At 43.6% G+C, this 20534-nt stretch overlaps 1 protein-coding gene across 3 annotated transcripts; it reads right to left on the bottom strand.

The window, feature by feature from the left end:
- Positions 1 to 5780: 5780 nt before the first annotated feature.
- On the bottom strand, positions 5781 to 14001 carry vsig8a (V-set and immunoglobulin domain containing 8a). 3 transcript variants are annotated; one of them, XM_018734420.2, is made up of 8 exons: positions 13881 to 14001; positions 11762 to 11844; positions 8460 to 8629; positions 8080 to 8284; positions 7769 to 7921; positions 7238 to 7360; positions 6766 to 6904; positions 5781 to 6601 (listed from the first exon to the last, which is right to left on the bottom strand). In XM_018734420.2, exons 1-8 carry the CDS (start codon positions 13913 to 13915, stop codon positions 6430 to 6432), a joined length of 1080 nt encoding a protein of 359 aa, XP_018589936.2. In that variant the 5' UTR covers positions 13916 to 14001; the 3' UTR covers positions 5781 to 6429. The 3 variants fall into 3 exon arrangements, with proteins under 3 accessions (XP_018589936.2, XP_018589935.2, XP_018589937.2); XM_018734419.2 differs by lacking the exon at positions 13881 to 14001 and having other exon boundaries at positions 11762 to 12058; XM_018734421.2 differs by lacking the exons at positions 11762 to 11844; positions 13881 to 14001 and adding an exon at positions 8931 to 9721.
- Between the last annotated feature and the right edge of the window lie 6533 nt (positions 14002 to 20534).

The raw sequence follows: 20534 nt of genomic DNA on the forward strand, positions 1-20534 counted from the left end.
AACTTTTTACTACAGGGATGTAGAGACAGGCTAACATTAGAGAAAAAAGAATAAGATACATGGAAGTGACAGATAATTTAAATTAAACTGATTTTCAAGTTATAATCCAACTGAATTTATTTATCTGATACTTTTCTGCTTTGCATCATATATGTCTACTTATCCATTTAAATAGCTGTGAAATTTAAATACTTTGATCAATGGTACCAGAGTAGGAGGTGAAATGTAAACTCAATGTACAGCTCCAACTTAGTAAATGACAAATAAATCAATACATTTATTGAATTGATGGAGGAAATTAATTTCTCCATCACTTTCTTTTCTCTTAAAACATCAAATTACAACAGAGAGATAGCTATTTATATAAAGAATTTCACATGTGACAAGCTACAATTAACAGGAGAAGCAAATATACGGTATGTCAGTTAAACAACTGCAGTAAATAACATTCCTCAGAGACACAGAGGTGATGGACCCTAACTAATGTCCTACTGGTGCAACTCAAAATGGGACTTCAATGCTCATGATCAGCTGTGGTGTACTCACATATTGTAACAACATCTATATTTCAAAAATTACAAGAAGCATAATATGAAGTTACCATGACACTCACAGGCTCCAAGGCAGAGCCCCAGTGCAGCCATGGTGGCAGGCTAAGGCAAAGGATGTAAACTGATACGATGCAAAGAAAGAAAGGAAATTAATCTGAAGCAAAGCAGAAGTGAAACTGTCAGAGAACACATTTATGCATCCATAAATATTCATCTATTTCTAGTTAATCTCTGTAACTGCATACTTACTAATGGCAGAAAGGGGTTGAATTGAAAGAAGTTCTGCAGCTTGGAGCACAGAAACGAAATGACTGCGCATATCTTGGTATCATGTGGGAAGAAATTGTATATATGACTACGTAGTTCTACCACCCTACCCTAAAATCTCCACCTCCTTGAGCTACTGAAGTGTGAACCTGACAGAAAAAAGTCTAGAGGTTGAGAAGTAGTAGAAGCTGCCTGGATTTCTTTGCACAGTAGCAGAAGTGTGTGCTGTAGCTACATTGATTCTTTCAATTGCTTACTATAAGGTTGTGAATGTGAGCAAACAAGAATTGAATAATGATGACGAATATAAATTATTTCAAAATACCCAGTTGTGAGTCTCTTGTGACCCAGATCAGAGTTGATTGCTTAAATTCTGACTCTGAAACACATTCTTTGATAGGTAAAAGGGCCAAAGAGGGAAATAAGGAAAAGAAGTCAACTGAGGGCCCATGATCTAAGGTGGAAGCTAAGGACTGCTGTTTCTGCTTCTGGATTTCCTTATAGCTGTACCTGTTTACTTTTAAAAAAAGGAGCTTGCACCATGGATGAAAGATATCTAGTCAAATGGAGATTATGTTTGAAGAAAAGGGGGGAAGCATGTAGAGGCTTTGAGGCTCAGCTTACCAAGCTGAATATTGTGAGTTTCAAACTTAAAAACCTTGTGCGTTTCGCTATGGAGCACCTAAACTGTGGAATAGTCTACCAGTTACTGTCAGAAATGTCCTGGCTGTCGCAGTCTTTAAATCAAGACTAAATACTTACTTGTTCACTTGGAAATATCAGTAGATAATGAAACTCTACTTGGCTGTGTTTTTTCCCTTCTGTATTAACCTGTATAATCTCTTTAAGTTATCAATTACTAACAATTTTTTCAAGGCTGAGCATTTTTTCTCTTTCATAAGATACAAGGTGGCCAGCCGACCATTGTACTAGCACCCCATACTATCTGAAGCTAATGGCGACCTGCCATGATGAATGAGACTTACCTTTGTGAACTGGGACATCAAGTTAACACTAAGCTATAATATTATTATTTGTTGTAACTTGACTTAAGTCTTTTTAAATTTAGAATACCCGGGAGTAGTAGGCAGCCACTGGCACTTGGTCCCCCGGAGTTTTTTTTCCCTTTAACTTAAAGTTGGGAGTTTTTTCTTCCTTTCCTCTGTGGCCAGTAGACATAATTACAGCTCAAATAAATGAAGGGATAGGGGGAGTGGTGGTACAGTGGCATGGTGGGTTTGGCCTGTGTCTGTTCTCTGGTGGGTCTGGGGTTCAAGTCCTGCATGCGGTGCCTTACAATAGACTCTTGTGTTGCCAGCTTTGCCTTGCTACAATGCTGCTTGGGACAACTGGTTTCAGTATGTTTAAATGCATGCGTAGTATGTTACTCTAGTATGCTGTATATAGTTGGCTGTGATACTTTTTCTTTCCTTTTCTATGTTCTCTGTTACTGTGTGTGAAGAGTGCTCTGTTAAAATGAACTGAATTGAACTGGACTGAATATTGATTAGGGTATTTGCTAGTTCAGAGTCCATAATCTTCTGATTATCAGTCTTAAATTCTGTGACTGAACGATGTGTAACTGAAGAGCAGAGTAAAAACCAGTTCCGTTGAAATTCTTTAGGTTTTCTACATTGTCGATTTGTCTTTGTTGAAATGCATTTTTGTTTCATGTCTAAGGTACCTTTGAGAAATGTTTTTGCTAAATGATTAAATGTAAATATAAATGGAGAATATTCTAATTCAGAGCCTCTGGTGAACAGTTAAAGTACTGGTCACTGAGGGAGTGACAGCAAACACAAAACAGAGACAACACAAGAAGAATTATGTTCTCTGAGAATTGCACAATGCCTGCAAGGTGCTGCAGTGAGAACTTGACCTTCCTCATGGTCACCAGGATGTCAGAAACAAAGCCTTAAATCAGGAACAATGTGATATACTTCTGAACTTACACCGCAAGTAGAAAAATGTGGCATTGTCACACCACCAACCACGTGCCCAGTGACCTCACCTGTATGTGATTCAGAAGGCAGGGTATAAAGGGGGAGGGGGGGAAGGGATGCAGTGGCACGGTGGGTTTGACCAGGTTCTGCTCTCCAGTGGGTCTAGGGTTTGAGTCCTGCTTAGGGTGCCTTGTGATGGTCTGGTGTCCTGCCCTGGGTGTGTCCCCTCCCCCTCCCCCTCCCCCTCCAGCCCCACACCCTGCATTGCCGGGTTAGGCTCCGGCTCCCCACGACCCCACATGGGACAAGCAGTTTCAGATGGTGTGTGTGTGTGTGTGTGTGTGTGTGTGTGGGTATAAAGAGGTTGCCTATAAGTACCAGGTTGTGGAACCTCAACTGGAGAAGTTGTAATGCATGACCAGTGTGCTGAGACTGCAGTGCCTGTGTGCCTTCCTGATCCCTTCCTCCTCCCTACCCTGTGCTTGGTTCATCTGGCCTTTCGGCCCTCAGCTCTTGTGCCCACCCCATACGAAGTTTGAAGATCGAGCAAACATTGCCTGTCCCTGACCATGTTCTTTGTGTGCGCATTGTTGGTATGAAGCACCTACATTTGAATTTGTCGGCTTGGTCCTTGTGTTCAGCCGTGACAGGCATAAAATTGTTTGTGTAATAAAGAGCTTATTTTTACTTGATTCTTTCCTGGTAAGCTTATGTTTCTGACAACGATGAACACTCAAGCACAAACCCATTCCTTACAGCTGTGTAATAGTTTTGACTCAAGTTATAACTGTGCATTTATATTTACATTTATGGATTGGTCAAGTGGGGGGTACGGTGGCACAGCAGGTTTGAGCGGGTCCTGTTCTCCAGTGGCTGGTTCTGGAGTTTGAGTCCTGTTTAGGGTGCTTTGCGATGGACTGACGTCTTATCTTGGATGTGTCCCCTCCCCCTCCAGCTTTGCGTCCTGTGTTGCCAGGTTAGGCTCCGGTTTGCAGCAACCCCACTCGGAACAAGTGGTTTCAGACAGTGTGTGTGTGTGTGTGTGTGTGTGTGTGTTCGTGTGTTCGTTCGTTCGTTCACCATGTGCTTCTCTCGAGGATGATGTACAAGTTGGGGTGAAAATGGGGACGCTAGTAGTATAGTACTAAGAGGTACTTCCTTTGGACTCAAAGGTTGGAGGTTCAAATCCCAGCTGGAGTACCCTGGAGCAAGATACTTGCCTAAGAATTGTTCTAGCTGTATGAATAGATAAATAATTGTACCTAGCTTAACACGGTAAGTTGTTTTGGAAAAGTATTGGCTAAATAAATGAATGTGAAAAGTAAATAGCATTTCACAAATACTATCTCTTTGTCAGACTTCACAATAAATTACACATATATAGAAAAGTAATTTTACAAGGATATGGTAAATATTTTCTTTCCATAAACCAAATATTTTATAATTCACAGTTGATGGGAAAGCTTTCCTCTCAGTCTGACCCTTTTCTTTTTAAGGTAACTGAAACTAGGTTATAATGCAACTAGCGTATGATGTGGTCATTAAAATTAATATGAATTCACCCATATGTCTTCCCTGAAGCAGGTCACTCTAAAGAAAGAGGAAGCACGAAAAAACAGATAAGGCAATGACAAGATGCTTTACACTTCATCTCTTGGGAGAAGAGCCAGACTTTTTATCAGCTACAGATTTGAATAGCTTTCATGTGTTTAAATAATCATATCATTGTCATGAAGTGCAATTGAGTCGATGCTGACTCTTAATAGGGTAATAAAGTGCTTCCGGAATGTTCTGTCTTTTATTAGTATCATGAAGCTGGGGAACATGGATTCTATTGTCACCATGATTGCCTCCCCCCGGTTGCTTCTTGTCCTCTTCCGCTTTGTGATCCTTCTTTTCCAGTTATCTTTATCTTTTTACAGAATCCAGTTCTCATCTTCTCATGATGTATTCAAAGTAGAATAATTTCAGTCTCATCATCTACATTTCCAATGAAAGCCCTTGCTTGATGACTGTATGTAAAGGTTTAAAAATTATTCATATGACGGAGTTTGGTGAAGCACTTTGGAGAGAGAAATTGACGTGTATGAACTAGGAACAATGCAGCACCAAGACGGTGAGGCTCCTACAGTTGGAGACCATTTAAGAACTGTGGTGTTTTTCTGAGTACAAATGGAATATCTTTGGGAAGTGTATAGCGATAGATGCAGATATTGATGGTGACCTGCTTTGTTTTCATGCTTTAAAAATCCTTCACTTTTATATACTGCTTTAAAGGTCAAAGATCACAACTAAAGGCAAGTTGTCATGTCTTGACAACTTCAGCTGCCTCCTGGCTTGTCTTGGGAATCAGAGTCCTTAGGGAACTTTTAATTTCATCCCTTCTCTTTGTCACCCAGAATCCACTGCACTGCAGAGGTGCAGACAGATACAGCAGGGTGAGTTAGTTAAGGAACTGAACCTTATAACCATTGTGATCTGACTCAACAAACTAGATTCCACCTTAGACCACCCACACCTGGGTTCTTCTTCACTTCAGATAAAACTTCTATGAGTCTATTACCCATAAGAGAAGTTACTGCTTCACCAGTGCAACATCAGAATGCACCTTGCGCTAAATAACCCTCATCAGCCTACTTGGAGGCAAAACCTCTGAGTCTGTGACAACACACTGAGCTACAGCCTGATTCAGAAGCTCGGTGTATCTATCTTGGCTGCTGATAATGTTCTCTGTGGTTTGCACCATATGTCTGACTCAGGCTGCACTCTTTAAAACCATATAAACATCAACGTCTACTGTATATATGTGCAGAACACACACACAGAAGTGGGTGAATAAGTGAATTTTGAGAGTTTTCCAACTTTCCCCTCTGCTATCCAGAGGTTGTGAGTTCAGATCTTGTTGCCTTTTGGAAAAACATTTTAATGACTGCCAAAACTTTTCTTTAGCATTGCAGGCATCTACAAAGAAGTACAGATGGAGACCACAATAGTCAGCACACAGGAAGCGAAATTGCAGGGTATCAGACCATGCTGATATTTTTATTCTTGATCAGTTAAAAGACCTGCGCGCAGTTTATATGGCAGTTGCATAGCCCAGTGTGGGTTCAGGCCGCAGGCTTGTCAGGGGAGTGTGACACAAAAACTCAAACTGAACACCAGCTTTACAAGGAAAGGACATCTCAGCACTCTTACAGACTCAGACAACTCTTCCTGCATCTCGATCTTCCTCCAGCCGGTCAGACCACCGGCCCACACTACCCATGATGCTCTCCCCAGCGAGGCCTTATCATGTGTGCCCTTAGTTGGGTGGAAAGTGGAGCTTTTCAGACTGAAACCAGACACAACTGCCGGTCAGTTCTTCTGGGATTTTCTAGTAAACATTCCTTGAGTCTCAGTTCTCCATTTTGCCTCTTGCGCCTGCAGATGCACATGCTGGTGCGCACACACACACACACACACACACACACACACACACACACGCACGCATGCGCCTGTGTGCAAATACATAACACCCACAGAGTGCGTACTTTCATATCCTGTGACGCACTAGTAATGACATATTAACCAAATGTAAACCACACAAGGCATGCCATTAGAGCCCGCTCATTTCTGATGATTGGAACCTTGGTAACCCTTTCAGCCCCACCCCCCCAGAGGTGGTGCTTTTAGCCTGGGTAGCTGTATCTGTTTTCAGGTCCCGCCCCGAGCAACCAGGAGTCCGGAGACCTGCGTCCAGATGCACGGGAGGTAGTGGATCTCACGGAGCTGTAGGCTGCCATAGAACGGCGTCCAGAGAAGCGGCTCGGGGTTCGACTCAAGTGAGCTGTGGCATCTTCCCTACAAGAGACAGACACTGGATCTTTTTAAATGTCCTTAATCGTAATACACTGCATCTCAAACTCTTTCAGTTCACTTTATTTTTTGCTATACACATAAGAGAAGGCGTATCACTATGCAAGAAAGAGGGTTTCAGAGAAGGGGTATTGCTCGGTCAATCAAACCTGATCTCATTGGCCACCTTCTTCTGATAGCGTCTCTTGTCCCACAGACAGAACAGGAACCAGATGAACATCAGAAGCAGGATCACGAGCAGGAAGACCCCAACAACAATGCCCACGATCACACCAGACTTGTTAGGGGCTGGAGACACAGCAGGGGATCAAAGGCCAATGGTCATCATAAGTACACAACACTTTGGGAGTTTGTGTGTTTTAGTAGGCACAACCATTACCTTCCAGTTAAAGGACCAAGGTTTGAATAGCACCTCATGCTGGAGTACCCTTGATCAATATTCTTATCATGAATTTATACAGTAAAAATTACCTGGGTGTATTTATGGCTAAAAGTGTAAAACTGATTATGCACCATGTCAAATTACCTCTGACAAAGGAGTAAAAATAATGTAGTAAATGCTGCTGATGGAAAGGTGAAAGCAAACCTCTCTTTTTGCACTGTGTGAGAGCATACACTTACGCCTGACGACGTGCAGGATGAAGCGGCAGCGAGAGGTTCCCACAGCGTTCTGCGCCTCACACTGGTATGTGCCCTCTGAGCTTTCAGAGTGGTTGGCGATGAGCAGCTCTCCCGTCACACTGTCTGGAAGCATGAAAATGATATGACAGCAGGTGGCACAGTGGTTAGAGCTGCTACCTTCTAAATCCAACTCCAGGCGTTTACCTTGAACTGAAATAGTAAAAATAACCCTGCTGTATAAATGAGAAAATCAATTCAAATGGCTTAGTGTACTAAACTACTTTGTCACCTTACAGAAAGGTAATAATAAAATGAAATGTAGCTAAAACTAATTTCTTAATCTTATAGTGAATGTGGATTATTTAGCTGTATACCATTAACCGACTTTATAAGATATTTTTCAGTTGATATTTAGTAGTCCAAATTAAAACATCACATTGAAAAGGACAAAGAGTAACATCTTACGTATGTCCGTCATGTGTATTTGTGTGTGTGTAGCACTCTCTGTCGTGCTTTCTTTTCGACGCTCACTTTGTGTGACGTTGGGGGGAAGAACCCCAGCACTCCCTTTCTTCCAAACGTAGGTAATTGGGGTGGTGCCTTCAGATGACTTGCAGTGCAGGGAGATAGCGCCCCCTACTGTCTCACTGCCCTCCATCCAACACTTAGGTGCTGATGGCCGCACTGAAACAGGAGAGGGGAGATCTTCTCAAAGACACCTTCCAAAAGAGATAGATAGATAGATAGATAGATAGATAGATAGATAGATAGATAGATAGATAGATAGATACTTTATTAAACCTAGTAGAATGAAAGAGGTGAGTCCCCATTGGACATCTCACCGAGTACCACCAGTGTGACCTTGCGCATGTCCACCCCTGGACCCTTCCTCACTTTGCACTGATAGGTCCCTGTGTGGGCGCTGGTCAGCGAAGAGATGGTGACAGAGGCATCACCCTTGGAGGGGTCGGTGGCGGTGAAGTCCACACCCTCTGCCAGGGCCAAGGTGCCATGTGTATACTTCTGGTTGCCGGTAAATGATATAATCTGCAGGAACAAGGACGGTGGGTGTCCACTAGAGGGAATGAAGACCCCAATCAGGACTCTAGCCGGACCCTCACAACTCTGTATGTCTATTTGCTCATCCCACTCCTCCCATTGTGAAGGCACCTTGGTGACCGTCTCCTCCTGCCAGACCCCACCCCCGTCCCTGCCTCCTCACCAGCTCGTCCTTCTGAGTTGTGTCCGGACTCACGCTGGACCACTCAATGTCCAGTTCCCCGATGTCAGAGGGCCCCACTGTGTATTCGCATCCCAGGGTTACATTATCTCCTTGTGCCTTCTGGATGGTTTGAGGGCCTGTGGAGGTCACCTGCATTGCAACAGTGGCCCCTACAGGCAGGAGGAGAAAATGCAGTGCATTTTTTTGTTTGTTTTTTGCAATAGGAAAATATCTCAAATAAAGCCTTTTTGTTCTCACTGTTTATATATGCCAAGGTTTAATCCAGTGTTGCATGCTAGTTTCAGACTGAACACTTTTTATTGGTATTATAGACACAATCACACACAATCCCATAGAGAGATTGCACAGCAGCAGACAAGAGATTGCAGCGTACAATACAGATGCAGAGTCTACAGATAAAGGAGATATTTTGCCAGCCGTGTCTCACTGAAACGCCCAAGGCCTACCTACCTACACAGAAAGGGAACAAACACACACCAGGCGCAGCTCAGCAGTGCTCAAATTATCCAACTTACACCCACAGACGTCCCCGAAATACTCATCCTTTCAAAAGGAAATGCACATGTTTTACTGCGCTCATTGTGGTTGTGTAATCAAAACTCATGTAATGTACAATAACAATGAGATCCACTGTAAGGTGCTTTTGGGTGCTACTGATGAATGTTTTTTCTCGGTTACAACAGAAAGAATTACAGCACTTACCGGTAATGTCTGGTGCTATATTTTAAATTATATTTGAAAAGTTCTGAAAGATCTAATCAAATCACTGTGGCTCGGTGTGTTTTCAGTGTACACTGACAGGTTATGTGTTAACAGTAGGCAAAAGCTATGAGGTTGACAAGCAGGAGAGGTTACTTTAGGTTAGCGTTGACCATACATTGATTCTTCCATGTACTTCCCTGTGAATCTGCAAGAAACCTTTCACTTCATTTACTTATGAATAACAGCAACATAGAAACAGAAGACAGAAAACACATATAAAACAAGGGTAACTGGACACTGTGTGAAGATAAGGTGTGATCATTTGTAGCTATGTATGAGGCTCCAGACAATATTGTCACACATTGTGACATTTAACTAAATTATCATGTAGATCAAGGGTATATTTTTTTCTAGTGAAAAAAGGAAAAATAAGAATACTTTATCCACATACTGTATTTAAAAAGGGAACATTAGGGATCAACTATAACAATACATTATAAATCCTTGCCACAGTAATGAGCCTATATTCTATGTCTTCATAAAAAAAGTGTTGTTCCATCCATCCATCCATCCATCCATCCATCCATCCATCCATCCATCTTCAATCCCGCTTGTCCTAATAGGGTCGCGGTGGCAGCAGAGAGAGCAGAGAGGCCCAGCCGCCCCTGTCCCCCACAACTTCCTCCAGCTCAGCCTGGGGGATCCCCAGCCGTTCCCAGTCCAACTGTGAAATATAATCGCTCCAGTGGGTCCTGGGCCGACCTTGGAGCCTTGTCCCTGTTGGCCGTGACCGGTATACCTCCAAAAGGAGGCGCCCAGGAGGCATCCTTATCAGATGCCCGAACCACCTCAACTGGCTCCTCTCAATGTGGAGGAGTAGCAGCTCTACTCTGAGGTCCTCTTGGATGTATGAATTCCTCACCCTGTCATGGAGAGTGAGTCCCAACACCCTGCGGCGAAAACTCATTTCAGCTGCTTGTATCCGCAGTCTTATTCTTTCGGTCATTACCCAAAGTTCGTGACCATAGGTGAAAGTAGGAACGTAAATCGACAGTCCAGTACAGCGACCGCATTACTGCTGCCACTGCTCCCAGTCTGCGGCCGATCTCACGCGCCCTTCTTCCCTCACTTGTGAACAAGACCCCAAGATACTTAAACTCCTCCACCTGGGGCAAATTCTCTTCTCTTACCTGGAGGGGGCATGCCATCCTTTTTCGTGAGAGAACCATGGACTCAGACTTTGAGGTGCTGATCCCCATCCCACAGAAACTGGCTCTTAGTATGTGTTGTTTGATAATAAAATTAATAGTTAAATATAGAGTAAATGGTAGTGTGGACAAATACACACACACATTTTCTGAACCGCTTGTCCCATACGGGGTCGCAGGGAACTGGAGCCTAACCCGGCAACTCAGGGCGTAAGGCTGGAGGGGGAGGGGACATACCCAGGACAAGACACCAGTCCGTCGCAAGGCACCCCAAGCAGGACTCGAACCCTAGACCCACCAGAGGGCAGGACCTGGTCCAACCCACTGCGCCACTGCACCCCCCCTGGACAAATACATGTTTTTCATATTAAAGGACTAATTACACGCACACACACATTCGCTCAAGCTGTTAGTCAGAGCCTAAGCCAGCAACACAGGGCGTAAGGCTGGAAGGGACACACCCAGGACAAGACACCAGTCCGTCCCAAGGCACCCCAAGGAGGACTCAAACCCCAGACTCACCAGAAAGCGGGACCCGGCCAAGCCCACTGCACCACTGCACCCCCAAGGTCTAACTAATATAGGCAGTTATTAATACAGGTGATTAAATGAGTGTAGCTCCAGTAAAGTTATAATCAATTATGTTCTGCATATATAATATAGAGAAAGGAAATACTGTTAATTTTAATTTTTTTCATGTTATTTTATTAAATATTAAAGTTCTTGGTAAACTCTCTAACTTAAAAAAACACCTAAGGCATCCTTGGGAATATGCTTTAAATATGTGCTTGAGTAAATTAGGAATACAGTAGATATTATAATAATTGAGATGCTTCCGTAATTAAAGTGCTGCCATGTCTCAGTTTTGAGTGCATCATTGATCAGGCTATTTTCAATACACTCACACACACACTTTCAGAACCGCTTGTCCCATACGGGGTCGCGGAGCCTACCCGATAAGACAGGGTGTAAGGCCGGAGGGGGGAGGGGACACACCCAGGATGGGACGCCAGTCCGTCGCAAGGCACCCCAAGCAGGACTCGAACCCCAGACCCACCGGATAGCAAGATTGTGGTCCAACCCACTGCGCCGCCGCACCCCCCGCTAGTTTCAATATATGTTATTAATTATAAATCATATTTAGATCTTCCTGCTCTTAATTACATTGACATCCCAGGTGGTAAATTGAAAAAGAAACATATAATTTTCCATAGTATAGTCTGTCATAGTATCAAACACAATGTAAACAGAAACAGTGAAGAGGAGGAAACATTCCACATTGTTACATAATAAATCAAAAAGATGTAACTGGACTAAATATACATATACTTTACTGAGACTTCTCAAAGTCACCTGAGCGGATGGGCTTACCTGCGTTCAGGTAAAATATTAGTGCACTGCAGGTCAGAGCCCAGGGGGACATGATAGACACATGGGGCCGCTCCTCTGAAGATCTGTTAGAAGTTGGATGGAGATGCAGATGATGTTCGAACATCCAGTATTATTTATTAATTATTACTGTTTAACCCTCTGACAGTGTTTCCCTAAGCAACGCACAAGGATGCCACCTGAATGATGGCTTTTTCCGGGTTCAACGGTTAAAAGCTCAGCTGTCAGGAATATAGACACCTAGACAAACAGTTTAAACACGACTTCCACTTGTGTAATTCTTCTTACCTCTGTAGTTATTAATGTTGTGCAAAATGGTTTTAAAAGCTTGTGACTTTACATATTAATGGAGCAGAACATTTCCTGGGACAGTTCATTAACCACCAAAAACACTCTTCTCCAAGGTGACTTACATTGTAAGGTTAATACAAAAAGCTACTTTCAATAATTTACTCATTCATACAGCAGGGTAATTTTCACTCTATTAATTGAGGGTAAGTAATACTTTCATCAGAGGTGGCAGGAGTCAGAAATCGATCCGAGGTCTCAATTAGAATGCAGCGTTTCTGACCACCACCCTACCTGCTTCCTTAAGTATGTGCCATTTTAAGAGTACAGTGCCAACTTGTCACCAGGGGATTTGAGCTACCAACCTTCAGGTCATCAGTGTCAGAAATCCAGAACCCAGGAAAGATATTCTTAGGGTAGGGCCATCAGTCTGAGTCTGTGTGGAACACTCTCACCGTTCAAACCCTCACAGGAGTGTTGACCCAGCTGCTACTTATCCCACTCACCACTGATCACCCACCGCTTTGTGGTGAAACAAAACTAGTGTGACGTGTTCTATTGATTATCCTTACCACTTATTTACTATTATTTATCCAAGACAACTTGCAGCATGAGCTTTGTACTGTAAGCTACTTGCGGTGAAATACATAGTTATACCGCAGAGTTATTTTTACAGTGTCAGTTCAGAGTGATTAAAGTCTTACAGCAGGGGAAGGAACCTGGGACTATGGCATAGCTATACAGAAAGACATTTTTACAAATGCAAATTGTGTTGCAGACTGAATGAAAGAAGAATTATTTACCATAACTAATTGTGAGGAGACAAAGTGGGAAAATGGGGAATCAAAAAAGACGGTGGGAACCTGGAAGTAATCAATCAAATCAAGTTTCTTCCGTTCACGTTTTCACAACACAGCATTGTTCATCAAACAAACATTCAAACGGGTGTGCAATGCGGACGTTCTGTGCTCCCTGAAACCGGCCTCTGCTGGTATGGCTGTTGGTGAGATCTGCAGAGAACTGGCAGGGTCTGAGCCTTCTCCCTACCCAGGAACGTAGAGAACTGAGTGCCACACGTGTGACGGAGCCACATGTCAGACCAGTTTTTCCAGTCTGAGAGAAAGAAGAGTGCCGCTTTCCAGGAACATTATTTACATACCAGTAGTACAAGGTTCTTCTTTTCGGATACACTGTGCAAAGCCCCCCTCACAAGGAACACAATTAAAACTCAGCTCAAACTTATTAACGAATACATATGCCTAACCCTTTACTTGACAGTTCTCTCCAAAGCAACTTACCAAGTTAAGGTATTTACAGTTATTAACCATTCATGCAATTGGGTAATTCTAGTGTAGCAAATTAGGGTTACTACAGCTGAATGTGGGATTTAAACCTGCAACCTCCAGGTGCAAAGGCAGCAGCTCTAGTCACTACATTTCAGCATACACACACATTAAGACATATTAGCCCTGAATCCAGGCTGATGTGAAACACTTTCCTTTTCTAACCCTGTTCATGTTTTTCACGTTGGCTAAGCCAGGAGCTCGCTGGCTACACTCAGCTTGTTAGAAAGTACGAAAATAACACGGAACGGCTAGTGACAACAGTGAGCTTCACTGAAACGGCATCCCACTCCTTGTCCACGCAGCTTTTTAAGGCTTTTGTATCCTTAAACACATTTCCCACGTGTAATGAAATGATGAAAGAGGAATTCATGCGCTGGCTAAGAAGTGCAGGCATGTAGGTGGATCCTGCTTCTCCTTTGTCTCCTGCTGACTGAACCACATCCCACATGTCATCGCATAGTGCTTACCTGGTGGTCGGGTGGCAACTCACAGGCCCTGCCATCCTGAACAGTGTGCTAGTGACTTGGATTTGAGGACAGAGACTGTCTCACGTTTTCTCCGAGTGTCTCTAAGAGGGACCTGAAAAACCACGCCCTCTTTGCCCTCTAGTGAGGGAAGTGTGTGGGACCAGATCGCTTTGTTTACAGTGCGAGACTGTGACACATGACCTGTGAATGTTCGGGGAGTGGAGTGGTAACCCCCTCCCCCTCCAGGGTGAAAAATATACTGCCGTTGGCAGGGAGCTCAATGTTGGAACTAAGAACTAAGTGGTATTAAGGCACCCAGCACAGTCCTGTAAAAACTTAATCATTTAACCCTGTGTTTCTGGTCCTACCTAAAGGAAATGGTTTACTTTTTATTTCTATATTATTTTATTTAACAAAAAAAAAAAAAAACTGGATCACAGTGAAACACAGTACACCACGAATATGGAAATGCATAGAGATATTGTCATGCCCCTGGGACGAGCAAAGCCGCGACACCTGCGGACAATTAGGAAGACTTGGGATAAAAGGAGCGCCGTGCCCACACGTCAATGTGGATCCTTGCAATTGCCTTGTGCCCTTGCAGTCTCAGCATTCTTGCTCTTTGTGCTTTGCCTGTTCTCCTGTTTTGACCCTTGCTTATTCTTTACGACTACCGAGTTTGGATTGCCTGCATTGTGACGTTCACGCCCAGAAAGACCTTCGCCTGTTCCTGACCTTGATCTCGTCTTGTCCTTCAAACCTGGTTACAAGAATAAAACCAACCCACGATTGGCTCCTCTACTCACCTGTCTCCAGTGCCTGTGCCTGACAGATACAAGTTATTACACCAGAAATGCAAATATTATAGAAAACAATGTTTAGCAGGAGGGGTCATGAAGCACAATGTAGTTCTTCTTAAATTGGACAAGATCTCGAAATTTCATTATAAGTATGATGTGGGTGAAAAGTTACTTTTTCTAAAGGAAAAACCACATATTTGTAGAGGAAGGTTCTGATGTATACCACAGCAATGAGGTTTTTTGCCAAATATGTAAAAATATCGAGTCCTGCTAGGGGTGCCTTGTGACGGACTGGTATCCCGTCCTGGTGTTGTTGTTGTTATTATTATCATCATCATCATCATCATCATCCATCCATCTATCCATTTTCTTGGCTGCTTAGTCCTTCAAGGGTCATGGTGGCAGCAGGGAGAGCAGAGAAGCCCAGATGTCCCTATCCCTTGCAACCTCTTGCAGTTCAACCTGGGGGATCTACAGTCGCTCCCAGGTCAACTGGGAGATATAATTTCTCCAGGGGGTCCTAGGCCGATTGCAGGGTCTCATGTCAGTTGTCCGTGTCTGGTATATCTCCAAATGGAGGTGCCCAGGGCGGATCCTTACCAGATGTCCGAACCACCTCAACTGGCTCCTCTCAATGTGGAATAGTAGTGGATTTACTCTTGAGTTCCACCCAGATGGCGAAACTCCTCACCCTGTCACAGTGAGTCCCACCACCCTGCAGAGAAAACTTATTTCAGCCACTTGTATCCATGATCTTATTCTCTTGGTCATTACCCAGAGCTCATACCCATAGCTGAGGGTAAGGATGTAGACCAACCTGTAAATAGAGAGCTTAGCCTTATGGACAGTCCATGCAACATTGCAGAGACACGTCAGCCATGACAGCCCCACAACATCCAGGGCCTTAAGCAGTTCCAGGTGAATCTCATCCACCCCCTGTGCTTTGCCACTGTGGAGCTTTCCAACGACCTCAGTGACTTCCACCAGGGAAATAGATTCTGATACTCTGGAAGCCTCTGGCACTGACTCCTGTAAGGGAGGCATATCTCTCACCACGACCCTAGAAGGACAAGCGAGCAAGAAAATGGATGGATAGATATTATTAGTAGTAGTAGCAGCAGCAGCGGTAGTAGTAGTAGTATTATGACAATAATAATCTCTCTCATACATGCACAATCTGAAACCGCTTGTCGCGAGTGGAGTCGTGACAACCTGGCCCCTAACCTGGCAACACAGGGCGCAAGGCTGGAGGGGGAGGGGGCACACCCAAGACGGGACACCAGTCTGTCACAAGGCACCTTAAGCAGGGCTTGAACCCCCAGACCCACTGAGTAGTAGGACCTGGCCAACCCCACCGCGCCACCGCGCCACCGCACCCCCCACAATAATAATAATAATACTAATAATAATCATGCAGCACCTGACAGTGACTGGTAATTAAGCAATTTGTGGATTTAATTACTTTCATGTGAAATCCAGTTAATTGATTGCTGCACTATGTTATTATACAATCAAAGCTATAAAGGTGACAGCATGAGGATAAAAAAAAGACAGCAAATAACAGATGGCTGCGGTGTTTAATAAAGAGGAGACAGAATTATCTCATGGTCTTTGCCGGAAACTGCTGAACTGACACAGTGAGGGTGTCATTGGAGAGACTTCAGTAAAGCTGATCGGCAGTCCCCCCCGGGAGATAGCATGGGGATTATGTAATCTCCACAGCTGGGCTATGGTGTGCCGCCGACAGGTGCTGCTGTAAGATAAGTGCGAGACGAGTGGCGTTGTCTCATCTCAATGTTCATTCTCAGGTCACAACGATTAAGAGGACTGTTGAGGAGGGGGACAAGGTGCAAAACACTGATGAGGAACACAGGTGAGGAATGTGGTGAAATGTCACCACATTTGGACAAAAGGAACACACAGTAGAAAACTGAATTCTTTCATTGGACTGTAAACATACTTTCATTATTGTTTAATTTGACTTTTACATTGTATAATGCAATGCATTTAGAGTATCCGGTGTCCCTGTGTAGGGGCTACCCTGCCTCACACTTACATTTATTCATTTAGCAGACATTTTTCTCTAAAGCAGCTTCCGACAAGCACTATGTAGTGTTATCAGCCCACACCTTATTCGTCAAGGTGACTTACACTGCTAAATATACTAATTACAACTGGTCACTCATGCATACATTGGTGGATGATACTCTCTCAGTCACTCACACACTGTGGGTGAACTTCAACAGCATGTCTTTGGACAGTGGGAGGAAACCAGAGCATCCAAGAGAAACACACATAGAAATGGGGAGAACATGCAAACTCCAGACAGACTGAGCAGGGGTCAAACCAACATCCCATGCACTGTGAGACAGCAGCGCTACTTTGTGTTTTACCATTCCACCATTAAGGGTAGCCCTCCATGACCCTGCATTCCCAGGTAGTTATTTATGATGGATGGATGGATGGATGAAATATATACAAGTTGAACATAATATCAAAGTAAGAACACAGAGCAATATTTTATACGCTGGGTCCTAAAATCACAGATAAGCAATGAAAGCTACTATTTCAAAACAGGAAACAAATTTAAAGATACCATCTGGTGACCAGAACTGGCTGGCCTCACAATAACACAGCTTGACACAGTACCGGTTGCCTGACCAAGCAGTCTGGTAACCCAACCAGGCAAGTTTAGCCATCTAGTGTGTGGTGTTTTACACCAAGAACGAATCCTTGAGAGTTTTGTAAAAGAAAGGTTCCTGCCGGCCTGTAGGGTGTAAGTTGACAAAAGATAATTGTTATTGGTTAGTTCCTAAAAGAAGCGGGAACCGTTATTGCGGCACTATATAATTAACGGGGGTGTTTTCGCGCAAAAAAAGCAGATGAGGTTCCGCGGTGTGAAGTGAGTTTGTGATGCGAGCTACTGTTCTTAATAAACTCTTTGTTTGCACACTTCAAGTGTTCCAGTGCTTTGTTTCAGGGAAACCTCCAAAGAACGGTGTACCCTCCTTTTCGGACACCACAGTTTTGGCGACGAGGATGGGATGTTTTACCGTAAAGAAACAGAGTTATGAGTAACTCCGGTGAAGCCTGGGACAGAGATACTAGTAGTGTGGAAGAGTGACGACGGACAGAGCTGGTCAAAAATGGCTTTTGGGAAGCCCGAGGATTTCCACTTCGACGAAAGTGAGGAACAATTCGACGCTTATTTGGAAAGGCTCGAGCAGTATTTTGCGGCAAATGGATTGGGAGACACCGAAGAAAAGACAAAAGCGGTATTTCTGACGATTGTGGGGAAAAGGACTCATAGTTTGCTAATGGACTTATGCACACCCTTAAATTACCACGCACTCCAGCTACAGGAAGCCGGACTTGCCCGCACTGCTACGGAGTCACGAGTCCGTGATGGTCCCAAAGAAAGTGACATACAAGGGACAGAATTGTTTGCTGTTGACACGAATGTGCACAAAGTAAACAAGCCTTACTGTGTTTATGTCCGAATTAATGTGCGAGTGAAAATGGAGGTAGATACGGGGGCAGCTGTTTGTCATTTCAGAGAAATTGTACCACTGTAGATTTTACAAGGTAAAACTAGCTCCAGCTAACTGTGTTTTGAAAACATACAGTAAAGAGTCCTTAGAGCTTAAGGGTAAAATCACAGTGAGGGTGAAAAGTAAGGACCAAACACACATGCTAGACTTGATGGTTGTAAAAGGTAATGGGCCTTCTCTAATGGGTAGAGACTGGATTAGTCACCTGAATCTAGATTGGTCACGCATAAACAAAGTGACTAGTGAGACCGTGGAGCAGTTGTGTGACAGATATTCGTCTGTGTTTCAACCAAATTTAGGGATGCTTAAGGGAATCAGTGCTAAACTCCATGTAGTGAAAGAGGCGATGCCAAAATTTTGCAAGCCACGCACTGTGCCCTATGCTTTGCGGGATAGCGTTGAACAGGAGTTATGTAAGCTAGAAGCAGAAGGTGTCATCTCTCCTGTCAGTTACAGTGAATGGGCAGCACCCATTGTGTGTATTCCCAAAAAGGACAATAGTGTAAGGATATGTGGAGACTACAAGGTTACTATTAACCCTTGGTTGGAAGTAGAGCAGTATCCTTTACCTCGAACACAGGATTTGTTTGCTAAGTTGTCAGGAGGTCAGAGATTCACTAAATTAGATTTGTCTCAAGCTTATCAACAAGTACCACTAGAGGAAAGCTCCAAAAGATACCTTACTGTAAATACACCAAAAGGGTTGTATATCTATAATAGGCTACCTTATGGGGTTGCTAGTGCTCCAGCCATTTTTCAGAAAATTATGGATCAAGTACTACAGGGCATGGATGGTGTAATATGTTATCTTGATGATATCTTGATCACAGGAAGTGATACGGAAAAGCACATGACAGCTTTAGAAGGAGTTTTAAAGAGATTGCAAGCATATAATCTCAGAGTCAGACGAGAAAAATGCTCTTTTTTCCAAAGCAGCGTATCCTACTTAGGGCATGTCATTGATATGGAGGGTATTCACCGCATGAAAGAAAAGACTGATGCCATAGAAAGGGCTGCTGTTCCCACAAATGTGACAGAACTCAGGTCTGTCTTAGCGTTGTTAAATTATTATGGCAAGTTCATTCCTAATCTTTCCACCCTCATACAGCCCATGACAGAGTTGTTGCATAAAGATGTGAACTGGGAATGGTCAAAGAAATGTCAGGCAGCTTTTGAGAATGCAAAAAGACATTTAATGTCCCATCAAGTTCTGATTCATTTCAACGCTGAGTTACCTTTAGTCTTAGCGTGTGATGCATCTCCTGTAGGAGTGGGTGCAGTACTCTCCCACAGAATGCGTGATGGTGGTGAGAGGCCTATTGCATTTGCTTCAAGGATGCTGACAAAAACTGAGCGCAACTACTCGCAAATCGAAAAAGAGGCTTTAGGATTGGTATTTGGAGTAATGAAATTCCATGATTATCTGTTTGGAAGACAGTTTACCTTAGTAACAGATCATAAGCCCCTGCTGAAAATTCTAGGTCCTAAAACAGGGATACCTACTCTCGCTGCAGCTAGAATGCAAAGATGGTCTTTGATCTTGTCTGCATACAAGTATGAAATCCAGTACAAGAGATCAGAACAGCATGGAAATACTGATGCCTTGTCGAGGTTACCCATGAACGATGATAATGCCATTAGGTCTAATCCAGTGTATAGGGTGTCTTATCTCGAAGAATTACCTGTCACTGCGAACGAAATAGCACAAGAAACGGAGGCTGACCCTGTGCTCAAAAGGGTTAAGGAACATGTAATGTGTGGGTGGCCAAAGCATATATCTGAAGAAGTACTAAAGCCATACTTTTCAAAGAAATTTGAACTTTCCGTGGAAAATGGTTGTCTTCTTTGGGGGTATCGTGTAGTAATACCTGAAAAATTGCATGACAGACTACTGGCAGAACTTCATGACAGTCATTGGGGTATGGTAAAGATGAAATCGTTGGCCAGAAGTTTTTTTTGGTGGCCTGCTCTTGATATGGACATTGAAAATGTAGTTAGTCAGTGTGACGTGTGTCAGCAGCAGCGTAGCATGCCTGCTCCTGTTCCTGTACATACATGGAAATGGTCATCGGGACCCTGGGAGCGAATCCACTTAGATTTTGCTGAGGATCAGATTTTGGTAGTAATGGATGCTTATGCTAGATGGCCTGAGATTGTTCCTATGCAATCAACTACTTCAGCAAAGACGATCGAAGTGCTGAGACATTTATTTGCAGCTTACGGTCTTCCTCAGGAAGTAGTCACTGATAATGGACCCCAGTTTACGTCCCGAGAATTTGAACAATTCTTACTGCTGAATGGGG

Source organism: Scleropages formosus, chromosome 6 (assembly GCF_900964775.1).
Source record: "Scleropages formosus chromosome 6, fSclFor1.1, whole genome shotgun sequence".
Classification (NCBI taxonomy): domain Eukaryota; kingdom Metazoa; phylum Chordata; class Actinopteri; order Osteoglossiformes; family Osteoglossidae; genus Scleropages; species Scleropages formosus.

Excerpts from the sequence above, each read along its gene's own strand:
- vsig8a (XM_018734419.2), bottom strand. The coding sequence starts at position 11,885 with ATGTTCGAACATCATCTGCATCTCCATCCAACTTCTAACAGATCTTCA. Across the intron at positions 8,285-8,459 it reads CAACTCAGAAGGACGAGCTG|ATTATATCATTTACCGGCAA; the intron begins GTGAGGAGGCAG and ends TTGTTCCTGCAG. Across the intron at positions 6,905-7,237 it reads CATCCTGCACGTCGTCAGGC|CCCCTAACAAGTCTGGTGTG; the intron begins GTAAGTGTATGC and ends CTGTGTCTCCAG.